Source organism: Euprymna scolopes, chromosome 7 (assembly GCF_053919585.1).
Source record: "Euprymna scolopes isolate OS-2025 chromosome 7, ASM5391958v1, whole genome shotgun sequence".
Classification (NCBI taxonomy): domain Eukaryota; kingdom Metazoa; phylum Mollusca; class Cephalopoda; order Sepiida; family Sepiolidae; genus Euprymna; species Euprymna scolopes.
The window spans coordinates 20,678,156-20,693,902 of NC_136488.1; the positions used below are offsets into that span (position 1 = coordinate 20,678,156).

General features: G+C 32.6%; 1 protein-coding gene across 1 annotated transcript in view; it reads right to left on the reverse strand.

The window, feature by feature from the left end:
• Window positions 1–13,159, reverse strand: part of LOC145279627 (solute carrier organic anion transporter family member 4A1-like) — a 286,183-nt gene extending 273,024 nt beyond the window's left edge. Inside the window, exon 1 of the mRNA XM_080130839.1 lies at window positions 12,111–13,159. Within this exon, the coding sequence (XP_079986965.1) occupies window positions 12,111–12,338 (228 nt within the window). The 5' untranslated portion in view covers window positions 12,339–13,159. The remainder of the gene's footprint in view (window positions 1–12,110) is intronic.
• Between the last annotated feature and the right edge of the window lie 2,588 nt (window positions 13,160–15,747).

The window sequence follows — 15,747 nt, forward strand, 5'->3', positions numbered from 1 at the left end:
TGGAATTGGAAACAAAGTCCTATATCGTGAGCAAATATTTAAAGTAAACATTTACGAAGAATCCAATGATGTCCTAATTGTTTTATTAAAGAGTCCAAATAATATTCGTTATCTAACATTTTAACTTTTAATAATAATAGTCGAGCTTCCTGAATCGACTATCAGCAAGGTAACACAGTGTCGCCCGGGCATAATTTAACACACGTATTAGCGCCCTTTTACAGCTGATAAAATGGAAGACGTGATTAATTCTAGACTTTTTTTTAGACAGCACGTGGCGTGGAGGTCGACCAGGCATGCTTGTCAATCAAACTAATAAAACTCACTAATTGGCTCAAACCCCGGTCGCATGTTTTCATCACTTTTATTGCTTACGGGCCTTACCATGGCAACGCAACGGCATTTTTACATATTACTTGGCTTTGCCCCACGCAAGAACGCGACAATATATATATATATGTATATATATATATATATATATATATATATATATATATATATATATATATATATATATATATATATATATAAGTCACAGATAAGAGATCAAGTGAATTATCCTGTCAGATATTACATTGAGGTAATACTTTTAGGATGACCTAGTAAAAAGGTAAAGCTCAATATTTAAAAAAAATAGAGCAATATAAGTTTAATGATTAAAGTTAAATTCTGTAAATCAAAATATATACACATATATTTAAGTTAAAAATTCATTGTTTGAAACAAGGAATATATAGAGAAAAATTATGTTTATTTCCTTAATCCATGTATTTTCAATAATGGCTCATATCATCAGAGGATATTTGCTAATTGCATTTTTGCATTTGTTAATTGCATTTCATTTCCACTGATGATGTGAGCCATTATTGAAAATCCCTGGATTAAGGAAATAAACATAATTTTTCCCTATATATTCATTGTTTCAAACAATAAATTCTTAACTTAAATATATGTGTATATATTTGGATTTACAGATTTTAACTTCATCCATTAAACTTTAATGGTGCGTATTTAAGTTGCTTTATATAGACATTTTCCATACGTTTGCTTTGTTTTGTATCGGAAACTTTTTCTCCGAAAAAGAACAATGAGTTTAAAATATAAATATATAATTTGAAAGATATGTTTTAAAAATCAATTAACAATTTATTTACGTCAGTTTTTAAAAGTATTTTTGCATTGCAATAAAACTAATGAGAAAACTTGTGGTTTGTCAGTGGAAGCAAGGTGAACTGAACTGCCAAGCGTTTTCAATGATATTAATAACGAAGAACCATTTTAATTATTAGCATGTCATATTACTCTAGCTTCTAATAGTTATATAATTTATATTTTATCTATTTATATTCATATATTATATTATGCATATATTATTGTATTTATATATTTAGAACTTTTGAGACACTTAACAGATATGGCAACTCAAAATGAGAGAACTGACATCAAATTATGGTCTCACGTAAAACCGTGAAAATCTTTAAATTTACTGATTCATTACTACAAAGTCATCATCATATCTTATCGCAATAGAAATCAAACCATCGCATGGCGGTGCTGTTTGCCTCCTTAAGGTCTTGGTTTGAGCAATGAGGACCCAATCGGCAGTTTTCCCTAAGGTGGTGCATCGTTTGTACCTCTCCACGTGGACATAAAGGTGAGGTGTCTAGGTTCCACTTGTGGAGATTGTCTTTTGTTTTGCCTACTTTGGCTCTGGCGGCTCTATTTAGAGTCACCCAGTTTTTTCTACCAAGGTTTGAACCCTGGGAGAGTGTTTCTTTTGGGTCTGGTAGGGCTTCATTTTTATTCCTGCTGTTATAGTCTCGTCATCGTTCCATCCTATAGGAAGCAGCTTATACTTCAAAGTAACACTTTGAAAATGATTTTTCTTTTTGAATCTTTTCAGACATCCCTTTGTCAGTTTTCCTAATGCGGTAAGACTGGGAAAAGCCCACCAAATAAAAGCCCACGTCTTTTACGGAAGTAAATTAAATTTACATCGTATTTCTAATGTTATGGTGATTTACACAACAATACATTTCTACCATTAGTAGCAGCAGTGCAAATTTAAGGTAAATTCAAAACAAAATTTTGGAATCAGAAATTAGTTTAAAAAGTGTCCGTCGTTGTCGAAAAGTCGAAAGCACTCGTTATACATTCGAAACAAGATGATTATCCAAAAAATTGAAACAATTAAGGAGAAGACTTAAAGAGAAGACTTTTGGTGTTAAACAATGTCTGCTTAAATAAAGAATTGCTGCATAAGACACACACAGACACACACACACACAGACACACACACACATATACATATATGTATATATATATATATATATACATATGTATTTTTACTGAATGTTTACTTTTTACAAAATCACTCACAAGAAAATGTCGATATTCATTAAAACGGAAACAAAGATAAATCATGCGTACATAAATTTAGCAACACGAAAAATCCCAGGATGATTACTGCCATTTAAATGTTTTGTGAAATTGATATTAAAAACTGACCCATAATTACTATAAGACAAGGCTGTTGCTTCAAAGGAGGTTAAAACTTTCAGTAGATCCTTAATTAGTCAGAGCGTCAGATTCAATTCCAATCGTTTGTTGATTCGAATTGAGAAGTCAATAACTGATAATCCACATTCCGTGCTATAATGTCTTCATAACGTTTTCCAAAAACGGAAAGAAAAATCAGTGTTCGGATAAAAAAAATATTGTTAGATCGACAAATAGGGAGAAATATCTTTACAAAACCACCATTGATAGAATATTGTTACCACATCTGGGCTGATGTATCTACCACTAGTCTCTCACCTCCAGACAGAGCATAAAAAAGACTCTCAAACATAATAGGTCCAGCTCTCTCGGTCAAGCTCCAACATTAGTCTTCATTGCCGCATCCTTCTGCCTGTTTTCCGAGTACTTTAATAGAATGTGCTCTGATCAATTCATAGCACTTATGCTTTCTCAACGTATATACCCCTTCACTGTTGAGGTCCCTAAATGCCGAAAAATCTTCTACTCTAATAGTTTCTCTCCTTGTCACAGGGCACGGACGCGCGTATGCTAATACCAAACGGTGTACAAAATGATGTCACGGTAAGAAAAATAAAAAAAAGACTATAAAAAGCACGTTAGAGAGGGCAACCACGTTAGAGAGGTGACGCCATTTCCTTACCGAGAAGTCACGCATGACGGAAAAACGAGGAAATAAATGCCGTTGTTACTAAAAGAGATCGAGTTATTAGTTTTCATACGTTCATTGCGACGTACTCTGCTACAACGTGTTGGGTATTCGTGTTTAAACGTGTTTAACGTTACACTCTTAGACTGCTAGACTTTGGAATGCCTTTATAGTTTTCTGCTTCCTTGACTGTACTGAATTGCAGGTTTAAATGTAATGTGAACAGATACCTCGCTGTTCAATATCCTGACAGCCTCTATGATCTTTAATAATAGCCCCCGATAATCCATGTGGTAATATGTCTTCTCTTGGACGAAAAAGATGTTAAAAAAAGAAAACAAAAACAAGGTAAGGTAACATGCGGCCGCAGCCGAGATTGAACTTCAATATACGAATTTGTATGATTCAAATATTGTTGGTAGCTAAATACTTGACGCTTCGCCAGGGCTATCAAGAGTATTTTATATCGTGACACCATCACTAGATGGGTTGCCTATCACGGCTAAAGAAAGGCCCATCTGCCCTCGAGACAAGAATAGACCGCGCCAGTTTCCCAACCTGGTATTTTACTTTGCGGTACATACAGCGCCTCGCCTTCCCAAATAGTCACCCATTAGGTACTGGCCAAGCTTGACGTTGCTTAACTTCGGTACTCTGGCGAGAACCGGTGTGTCAACGTAATTGTGCCGTACAAACACAAGGGATCGACACTGAAAACGATTGCCGGTTATAAATTACGAGTTAGCGTGAGCGCAAGTTGCAGTGACAGAAATCAATGAGAAAAGATCCTAAATTGTCTGTTGTCACCAGACCCGATTCATAAGCATTACTCCAAATGGAAACACAGAAATGGTTTAACGCAAAAATAGCAGAAAAGATTAAATACGAACATATACAAATATTTCGACTACGCATTTAGAATAAGAATAAGTTTACGTCTTCTAAAACGCATACTAAAATTGCCCGCAAAAAGCCCGTAACGTAATGACTAAAAGTACTATGTTTAATCAGTTCAAAGTGATAGTTTTCTGGAGATTGAAAATTTTATCCGTCTTGTAGGTGATACTTAGAATACAAGTACTTAAGGTTCCTACCCAGTCATGGCTGACGGACTAAAAAAAGGGTTTCTTTCGAAATTACAGGTTCCCAAATTCGACAAGACGCACCTGGCAATTGTTGGAGATGACATCGACAAAAACGAGAACAACATCCAAGATGAGAACCCTATTCCACATCATCAGACTATTACAAGAAAACACGTCTTAAGATCGGATGGATGATGAATGAGTCCCTTAATCTTCCGGGGACGTGGAGGCGCTGCATATTTTATACAGCGTGTTTTGGCCAAGAATAGTCTGGCGGCGTCCATCTCTTTCCAGGCTCCAGAGCACATACAGCATCTGGTATTAGAGATTGGCCACCCATTTTACGACTGACCAAACTTGACATCGCTTAACATCGGTGATCTAAAAGAAACCTGTGTGTCAAGGTAATTATGCTATATACCTTAACATACAACCATAAAATCTGCGCGGTTCAAACTGAACCGTGACAGACTGACAATTTCCTTAGTATTGTGAGGACGCAACTCGCGCGAAACAAGGGCCCAATTCCATTCTACTAATGAAATGCATTTTAAGCGGACAGGAAACGAAATAGACCGATTAAAAAATAAATAAAACAAACGACCCTTTTATTTTTCTATTATGTTTTATCATCATGTGTCATTGTCATGAACATGAATTAAAAATGGTAACGAGCTACTCGTGTCCGAACACGTACAACATTGGGGCTTAACGACAAAATGTTTGCAGATGATGAGAGTGATGGCGAAAACAAAGATGAACCTCACAATAACCTTTGTCTAAAACAACCCCGTTTGTATAAAACAGACACGCCATTCAGACATTTTTATTGTCAATAGAAACTCCCAATAAGAAAGGCAACCTAAACAGACGAATTATCCACGAACTAATCATCTGTAATCAAGGAAATTGAATTGGTCGCCATTTTTATTTTATCTTTACTCTTAATTTTTAGTTAGTTAATTATTAGTCTCAATTAATGTGGAAAGAAAGATATTGCTACAGAGAGAAGTGTACTTCTATTTAATACTTAATATTTAGTTTATATTATTAGTTTTGTGGAGCTCTTACGTTTTCAGTAGAATTAATCTTGAAAACAAACGATTTACATTATATGGCATTTTTTTTTAAAATATTAAATCAAACCCACTGCTTAAACGTTTAACTTTGAATCAGATGATATAAAAAGATATTCAAGGAAAAACTAAAATAATAACTAACAACAAATCTGGCAAATATCTATATTATTTAACTTAAAAACAAGCATATTCGGTAAAGTTTCTATTTTCGATCAAATTATCCTTTTTTTTTAAAGAAATACACATTTTCTCTGCAAACTTACGTTAACATGAACTTTTTATATATATATATATATATATATATATATATATATATATATATATATATATATATATATATATATATATATATATATATATATATATATATATATATATATATATATATATATATATATATATATATATATATATATATATATATATATATATATATATATATATATATATATTTATTAGTGAGGTGGACGAGGGGTAAGGGTTTAGGCTTCTTACCATGGGGTCCCGATTTCGAATCTCGCTTGTTAGTGGATAATTATATTTTAAGAATAATATATATATATATATATATACCGCTCCCCAGGTGGGGGTACCAAATTGGTTAAAGGGAAAATTATTCCCAACTCGCATTTAGGTAAAAATGCACTTTCGTAAATAATTGAATTCATTCAAGACGTATCACAAAAACAAATAACATAAAATGTGCCTGTGTGAAGACAACTCTCAACCTATATACTATATATACAACGGCATTTTAATCTACAGATTTGAAATTTGGTATATAAGGTATTCAGACACGTTGAAAACTTTTTAATTGATTTTTATCCGGCAAAAAGAACTGCTAAAAGGGCCAAAAATGCAAAATTGGTACTTGAGGGGGGTGGTCATCGGATTTTTATCTGTTTGTCAACTGTTTTACGACTACGCATCCATGAATCTTTTACATGACAGCTTCCTTATTTTAAGAATAAGTTGGTTTGTAAACACGTTTTAAAGAACGTGGCAAGCTGGCATGATGGTTATCGTACTTGACTCACTGTCTTTTGGTTTGTGTTTCGATCTCAGCTTCAGTATTATGTTTTTATTTACAAGAAGTAAAAGAAAACCATAATACATGCCCATGTGTCAGTTTCTTTCCGTTTTTTTTTACTTCATTTTTTTTTTTAAAGTAATTTTATATTACGCTTAATGCCTAGCGACGCCGGGTACATCTACTAGTATTTATATAAAAAAGATCATAAAATTGTGTCAGTATTTCTATTTTTTTCATTTTTGTTGAACTGAAGATATAATTGAATTTTGATTTTGAATTAAAAATGTTCCTTCCGAATTTATTTCAGGTGGCGGGAATCATCCGACTTTTTCTATTTGCTTTCCTGTTTCCTCTCACCATTTAAAATCGTTTCGTCATAAGAAAAACAAAGGCTTTTATACGCTAACTTTTGCGTGAAGGGATTTATGTACAAACACCTTGATCTTTATTATAAAATGGACAATTAAAAACAATTGCGAAAATACTTTTATATTATAGTTTTTATTTCCATTTAATTGGTACATGATAAGAGTTCATGTAAGCTATTAAAACTTGAGGAGGATTGAATAATTTTAATGCGACAGACAATTTTATAGCCTGGCTATTTAACTGAAATTTATAGTTTGGCTTTTTAATTGAATTTGCAGCATTTTTTTCATTTTAATCAGCCCAATTTCAAATAGATACGATATAGTCTGTTCAACTTTTATTGAATTGATTCAAGGCCGAATTAAAGATCTTTATCAAGAGCCGATATTGTTGACAGTAACCCCAAACGTAGAGATAGTGTTGGATTAATGAAGGGTATGTTTTTAAGTGATTAACGGTAAGTTTATTTTTGTCCGGGTAAGTTTATGTTCGTTCAGATCATAAACATTTTATTAACCCAAGAGTGTAAAAATGTCGCGTTTGCATCACGTAGATATTTTTAGAGGTCATATTCGAAAATATAAGAATCATACACTCTTTGTCTGCTTTCCTTTTTTTAAAGTATTTTTCAAGAAATTAGCTCCAGACAAAGCACGAGACTATTTAATATAAAATGTTCAAAAGAACGAAAAATGATTAACATAAAGGCAAAAGATGCTGATTGATCTTATCCTTGAAAAGACTAAACCTATAAAGTAGGAGGAAAACAGTCAGGACAAGCCTGTAGTGCTTGTAAAATATTAAAGTAAACATGCACCAATTTTTCACAACGTCCCTTCCCCATTCAAAAACAAAACAAAAAAAAACAACAAAAACAAACAAACAAAATGGACAATTCTTCAATGTAGAACGAATAAAATTCAGTAACATAATCTTTCTAAATATGTTGTGTTATCCCCTCCTCCAATGAATGGTGTTCAGATTTAAAAATCTGAAAACTGATTTAGTGGAATCCAAAAAGCATCAGTAAATGCGAAATTGAAAATGGGTGGAACCAAAGTTTTAGATTTCCAGGAAGTTGAAAACCTCACTTGTTTCATGTTGATGAATTCAAACACAAATCATATGTTTGAAGGGTGAGAGTTCCAGATTTACCTACTTTGCCCGTCAGAAAGATAACCCTGCCCTCCTCTCACCCGTTTAGACGTGTAAGAGGGTAAGAGTGTGTATAACGGATAACATTGGAACATTTAATTTTTGCAAGATTAGTATTGGTTCTATTTCTTTACTTATCAGTGACCATTTTGTTTTATCTAATTTATTACCAAAACTCTTTTGTGAATACAGTATTATATTTGACTTCGGTATAACTACGTTGACACACCGGTTCTCATTAGATCATCAAAATTAAGCAACGCTGAGCCTAGAAAATACAAGGTGGGTGATCGTTTGGGAATACTAGGCACTTTATTTAGGTAAGCAAGTATACATAATACCCTAGGAAGATGAGCACCCTTGTCTTAAACAGTTCCAGGGCATCATTAGCCTCTCTCTGATACTCTAGAAGGTTACCATACAGGGAGTAGAGGGGATTCCATAGTCGTAGTGAATGCCATACTTTTAGGGATAGGGGAGTTCTGTTGAAAAAAAAACACACCGTGTAAAGAGGATCGATTGCTATTGTACATCAATCTTCCAGTGGTGCTATCACAAATAAAACATCAATTTCCGATTTCTCATGACTCAGTACAGAAGTAGTAAGGCTCGGAAAACTGCCAGGAGAATGCTCATATCAATACGCAAACTGGCCTGACTGGAGATAGCGACATCTATATATTCGCATCTGAATTAATCAGCCTGCTTTCAAATAGACACAATTTAGTATGTTCGACTCTTATCGAATTAAGTGTCAATGCGTAATTAAAGATCTCCACCAGAGACCGGTATTGTTGACCGTCACCTCGAACTTAAGGGATAAGGTTGAGTTAATGAAGTGTATATTTTTAAGTGGGTCATTGTAAGGATTTTCGTCAAGGTTAGGTCGTGGCTCATGTTCGTTCAAGCTCATTTATACTACATATAATACTACTATTATAGTATTACGTATTACGTATAAATTGAAACTAATAGCATTCTTCCATTCTAGATTTTTACAGTATAACAAAAAACTGTGACATCGTCTTAACAATATACATCAGTCAGTAAGTGTAATTGAAAGACACGTCAATATTTATGACATACTATAGATAATTCACCAAAAATACAGATGTTGCTAAAATATATTTAATTATCGTTCTGATCCTAAAAAAGACCATAGGTGCTAATGGATTAAGGCGTAGTCTCTTTATCTGCATAACATCTTGCTTGCTCCTTCTTTAGTTATGTTTAGAAATGGCGAAATACAATTTTTGAAAACACAACTACTCCAAAAACGGCCAAATACGCGAAATTTTGACCTTTAAAAAGCCTGGATAAAAATATGAGATTGCGCCCCTTTTATGAAGCCTCGTTTTCGAATATAAAATATATGATCATTGTGGCAATGGCGTGAGAAGGATGTGCTTAGGAATGTCGACATGCAATGGTTCTTTTCCGAAGAAAGAAGTCAGCGAAACGTTACGGAATAAAAAGGAACATTTGAAAGAAACAAGGCAAAACGAAAAACACAAAAAAAACAAAAAAACAAAAAACAAAAAACAACAACACATTGTCTACCACGAAGTTTGGGATTGAAGGAGTAAATTAAAGATTGTTTTTTAAAATATCATTTTATTATTTTTATTGAACTATGTAGCACAATATTACTTTCTGAGTATTTATGAGTACTTATTAATTTATTTCATATGGGTCAGTTCTAGTTTTAAAGGTTTATTTGATTTTATAGCATATAGTTAAAGCATTCATTTATATTTTCTATAAAAATGTGGATTGGTTATAAAGACTAGTTACCAAATGTTTTTTTTTATTGAATAATAGATTAATCTTATTGTATTCTCCCGCAGATGTTGCTTAAATAATTATTTTTCTGGTTTTCAATTAAATTTTGTAAATATTTGAACAATTAAATTTTGTTAATATTTGAACGTTTTTAAAAAATACAAAATGAAAGCACAAGAGAGATGCACTTGTTTGCATTTTTGTTAACTACTTTTAGGTTATTAGACCAATATTCTTGGAAAGTCGATAGAAAGAATCAGAGACATAAGATTTAAAAAGGGAGACGATCATAATTTTTCACTCATGAAAAAGATCCAAGAGTAAAACAAACTACATTTTTATTACGATTGATTTTAATGAATTTCAAAACGTAAAAGACATTTACATCGATTCTAAAAAATAACATTCTATGACAACCCCTTGGGAGTGTTTTTCTTTTGTATACTTTAGAGGTCACTGTTTATCAAGATCCAAAAGGCGAAGGGATAATGAGTGTCAGGTAAGACAACACCGTAATGATCAGTAATGGCGGAACTTGAGTAGAATTTAATTTTTTAAAAGGATGCCCCAACAAAAAGTTATTGAGATTAGGCTTGAAAATGATCATGCTATAATCAGTTGGTAAGCAGCACCACTGTATTGTGTTTAAGTACTAGGAAAGAAACTCTGTTCGTTTAGTTGAAGAAACAGATAAAGAGCAAGAGAAATTGTAACTAGACAAGTATTTGTTGCGAAAGTTTTATGTTGTGGTGGCACCCACTCATTTACATATGTGGATAATATTACACATAAATAGCAAGACTCAGTTAGTCTGAGTGTGTGTTAACCAGAAGCCACCGAAGTCCGAGCCGAGAGCAGATATGTTCTCCAGCTAAGACTCTCTTACCTGATAACCGTTATTTACATATACTGTGAATATACTTTTTCTAATACACTTCTTATTGATCTACCTTTGTTTGTTGAGACTTCATTTGTATTGCCTTATACGTTATTTGGTTCAACCTGCAAACATAACAGTTTGCGACGAAGATGAACGTCAAACATAACATTTTACAGGTGGACATAGATAGAAGCGTAGTTGAGCACTTGCCATGAAAATATTGAGTGAGAAAAATGGACTAGAAATGTCTAGAAAGAGGAAGTAGGGAGGCGAAAATGTCCTCACCCACTGGATTTTAAAGACGGTTTTGTAACCTGTCATGGCAAAAATTGGAACTCTCTCTCAAGATCGCACATTAAAGGAATCATCAATCACCCAGAGCCTAATTTTTTACAGCCATAAAATATTTCAATCATAGTCAATTGTTTTCCTAGTTTTGCATATGAATTACAAAGTATCTGATATTTCGCCCAAACCTTTGGCCTTGATGGAGGGGAGACTAAAACCTACTGCTGTGTTTTCAAATCATCTTGAATAACAACACGAGGAGACTTGATTCTAAATACTTCTCATATGTTATATCTCCCCTCACAGTGTATAAAAATTAATTGATACCGGAGATCTTCATGATCGTACCCTATTTCCAAAAGAGAGGAGATATAATATATGAGAAATATTTGAAATCAAGTCCCCCACCCATTTCTGTTATTTCAGATTATTTGAAACCATAGCAGTAAGTTTAAGTCCCCCTCTCCATCAAAGGCAGAGGTTTTGGGTATATATATATATATATATATATATATATATATATATATATATATATATATATATATATATGGTAAAACTGGTAATTAGTAAAAACTTGAAGAGAGTGCTCAATACTATTGTGTTTTATTTTTTTTATTACCGTTTTATCTGTTTGGCTACATATGTTTCAGGTGTTGGACAATGTTTACGATCCAACAGCCTCGTCATGCCTCGCAGAAGTGGTTGTTAGTTATTGGAAAAAACTATATAACTATATAACTAACAACCACTTCTGCGAGGCCTGACGAGAAATGGCTATCCAGAGAATTAAAGTGTTTACGCTGACGTCTCGAGAATCGACAAAGAATTAAAAGTCAGCCGGGGAAATGGTTGAAAGTTGCCAAAAGAACAAAAATCTGTAAAAAGGCAGACGATATTAAGTATACGAATTTGGTAGTAAAATGCTTTATCATCTGGAAAATAAAAAAAGAGGCTTTCAAATCACAACTACTTCCGTAAGTAATGAAAACTCTATGCATACCCATTTCTTACAAGTAGTAAAATCTTAGGTAGAATCCATTGAAACTGTTCACAAATACTAAGTTCATGCTAATCGTTACGTTTTTGTTGATCGACAGCTGTCAATCTGTTTCATATTTGACTCATTCGCCCCTCAAATCCCCAATACTTCAATGATGTAAAATAGCAGATCAAATGATTATATATACAGCAATGAATATAATGTGGTCACACGAAGAGTGAATAAATAGATAAATAAATAAACTTGGCTTACCTGAACAGCTCCGGCCAAACTGAGCCAGAAAAGTACCCATTTGGCACATCGAAAGCGTTGACAGATCTTTGGTTGGATAGACCCCCACCCACACAATTCCCCGGCATCTTCTTCTTCTTCTCCGCCATCGGGGACACTAGTGTGAATTGTGGGTATCTTTCCATTCTTTTCCGGCGGGGACATAACGCCATTTTCATTCATAGCCGTGTAAGAAATAGGTCCCGTCATTGTGTACTATTGTCGTGCGAATAGCGGTGACGATTCTACTGAAGTTCCTTTTAAATAAAGATCCAAGAGAAATGGTGGAGATTCCTTCGTAAGAATTTATTAGTTGTTAATTCCGCATGTGGTCATCCGGTGCAAATCTATGTTGTTTTAATGTGGAGGGATTGATTTTTTGTTTTTAGATATTTTATGGTTTTGGCAACTTTTAAAAAATTTTATTTTATATATTTCTTTTAAAATAAATGTATAAAGAATTCGAACTTTCTTAAATGAAAGGTGTATTAAAATTATGATCCAAAAATAGAATGAAATTAGACACACACAAATACAGCGCACGAATAAACACTAAATAATTTGCATAAAAAATACGGGTAAAAATAATGTTTAATTATGTGCATTCTTAGTCACTCATTTGATTATGGTTAATAGAATGATAATAAATTTGAAGAAATGTTCATAAAATTGCTGATAATAATAACAACAGTATTATTCCTTTTATGTTTTTTGTTCCCATTGGTCTTCCGTACTTTTCAGCTATTTGATTCATCAGTGTTATTCTGTAATTGTGTGGAATGACTCAAGAGGGAAAAATTGAACCAATATTAAAAGAAATGAACGCTTTTTAAATAAATATATATATATATCCATTCATATTAGCAACACGTGTGTATAAGGATCATGTTGGATTTATTGCTATATTATTTCGCGGGTAATCTTTGTTTTAATTTTGTAAAATGTGTTTTTGAATCACTGTAAGCAGAACAGTTTGGTAATCGTGCTAGCAACATGTGTTTCTTTCTTTTCAACAGTTTATCATGATATATATATATATATATATATATATATATATATATATATATATATATATAGATATATAGATATAGATATAGATATAAATATATATATATATTTATTTGTTTTAGTTAGGGATACTCTTTGAACGAACTCAATTATTTATACGAAAGTGCATTTTAGCTAAATACAAGTTGGGAATAATTCTCCCTTTGACCAATTTGGTACCCCCTAAATGGGGAACGGAATATATATATTATTTTAAAAATATAATTATCCACTGACACATGTTTCGTCGTCTACGACTCATCAGAGTAGCTGAATATATATATATTTACATATATATATATATATATATATCCTAAAGAACCTTTTCAGCCCGAAACGCCCAATTTTCGAAATTAGTGCGTTTATTAATTGGCAAGTATTTCAACCGGGTAAGACAATTACGAGTAAAGGAAAAACGACAAAAATATATGGAAAATAGGAAATATTCTAGAATGATTTTTCTTTTAATTTAATATTATGACTTTGTCGAAATTCTCTTCTTTTTTAACAATGACTGATATGAAATAGACGATTCTTTGATATGTATTTTTTTTTTACTTTTATAAACGTAAACATATGTACGTGTATTTTATTATTATGGACGTATTATAAACGTATTATTGGTACCTATTATAAACGTACATTTTATGATAATGAATGCATAATAAACGTATTATTGGTACGTATTATAAACATATATTTTATGATAATGAACGTATTATAAATGTATTATTCGTATGTATTATAAACGTATTATTGGTGCGTATTATTAATACGTATTATAAACGTATTATCGGTTTGTATTATAAACGTATTATTGTTTTGTATTATAAACGTATTATTGGTACGTACTATAATCATATATTTTACGATAAATTAAACTTAAAACGGTATTTTATAATCTGGAATATTTAAAGGTTTTTACTAATATAGATCAATATCGTTTGTGCTGTATTTTCTATAGAACTGTTACCGAAACGTTGATGCATATATGATAGCAACTTTTTTGTGTTTTCTAAATCTCTTATGAATGTATATATGACTTTCCGTATATTTACGTTTTATTTATGTGTATAAGCAGTGTATTCGTGTGCGTTAACAGGACGGGGAGGTAAGTCTTAAACCAAGGAAAAAAAAATTAATTGTAAGATCTTTCACGTGAAATATGTGCTTATATCGGAGGAAACCGATTAAAATCAGCCCATGCACTCTGATACAGAAAGGAAAAGTTTAATAATAAGAATAAATAGAAAGAGTAAAAAATAAACGTATAAAGAATGAATCTAACGATAAAATAACAAGAAAAAGGATCTTTTGTAACTAATGACTCGATGTGTTAATAAAAAAAATACGATTAATTAAAATGGCGGAAATGTTAAATTGCTTTTTAGGAATATTATTTATAAATCATACAAAAAATAAGTAAAAAAATATTTACTGAGTTAATATTTTTCATATAAAAAAGGTTTGTTGATTTTAACTTGAATATATTTTATTATGTGTTGTTAGAAATAGTTTAGTGGATTTGTTTTGCTCGACTTTAAAGAAACCTAAAAACCAGACGATTTTTGTTTGATTTATAATTCCGTTGTCGTCACAAAATTGTCACCGGGGGAGGGAGCAACTCTTCACTTCACTTTGTAAACAAGATCCAAATCTGAAATAGAAGAAATAAAACACAAATTAGAAAGATTAAAATGAACAGAAGCAACTTTCATACATTTAATTAATAACGAAAATGTCCCCCTGTAATTATAAGTATTACCATATTTTTCTTCATGTTATTTAAACTCTTCAGGTTTCTGAAAAATTCGATATTCGTTTGATACCGGAAGTTGACGGATCTACTTCTGGACCGTCTGTTGGCGAATGAGCTGAGAAGACTGAACACATTTGCAAATTGTGCAAGATAAAGGAGCCAGCAACAGTCATTCTCTTGAGGTTAACTGGAGGGGCCTATGCAGTGTACCAGCAACTCGGGAATGAACCTGACTGGGAAGAAATTAATCAAGGCTTATATACAACCTTTGGCACGGATCCTTTTGTTGTATGGCAACGGGTCACTACCCGGCGACTACATCCCAATGAAACGGTGGACGTTTACTTAGCTGATTTACGGAAGTTACCAGCACCGTTTATTGGTGTCAACGACAAAATATGAAGTTGTGCCTTTTTGGTGGGCTTAACTGAGGATGTTAGTAGACCTTTGCGAGCTTCATCACATATTTACAAAGGACGAGTTATTGGCCCGAACGCGAAACATCCTTAAGGAACCAGAACCAATTACAGCAGTAGCCGGCATTAGTTGTACAGCATCTAAACCTTATGGAATTGAGTTTTTTGTTGGACAGCTTAGAACGGTGGAAGATAATATCGAATACACGAGGATTTATTGCAAGTTGAGGAAAGAAAGGAAAAAAGACTTTCGTGCGTTGTATTGACAAGAGGACGATTTGACATTGCCAGTTTTTTGTTTTCATTTGTTTGTTTTGTTCCCTTTCCATTTTATAAACTGATTGCTCTAATATCTAATCTTTGATTGATTGGTTGTTATTGTTGTTGTTGAGCATCG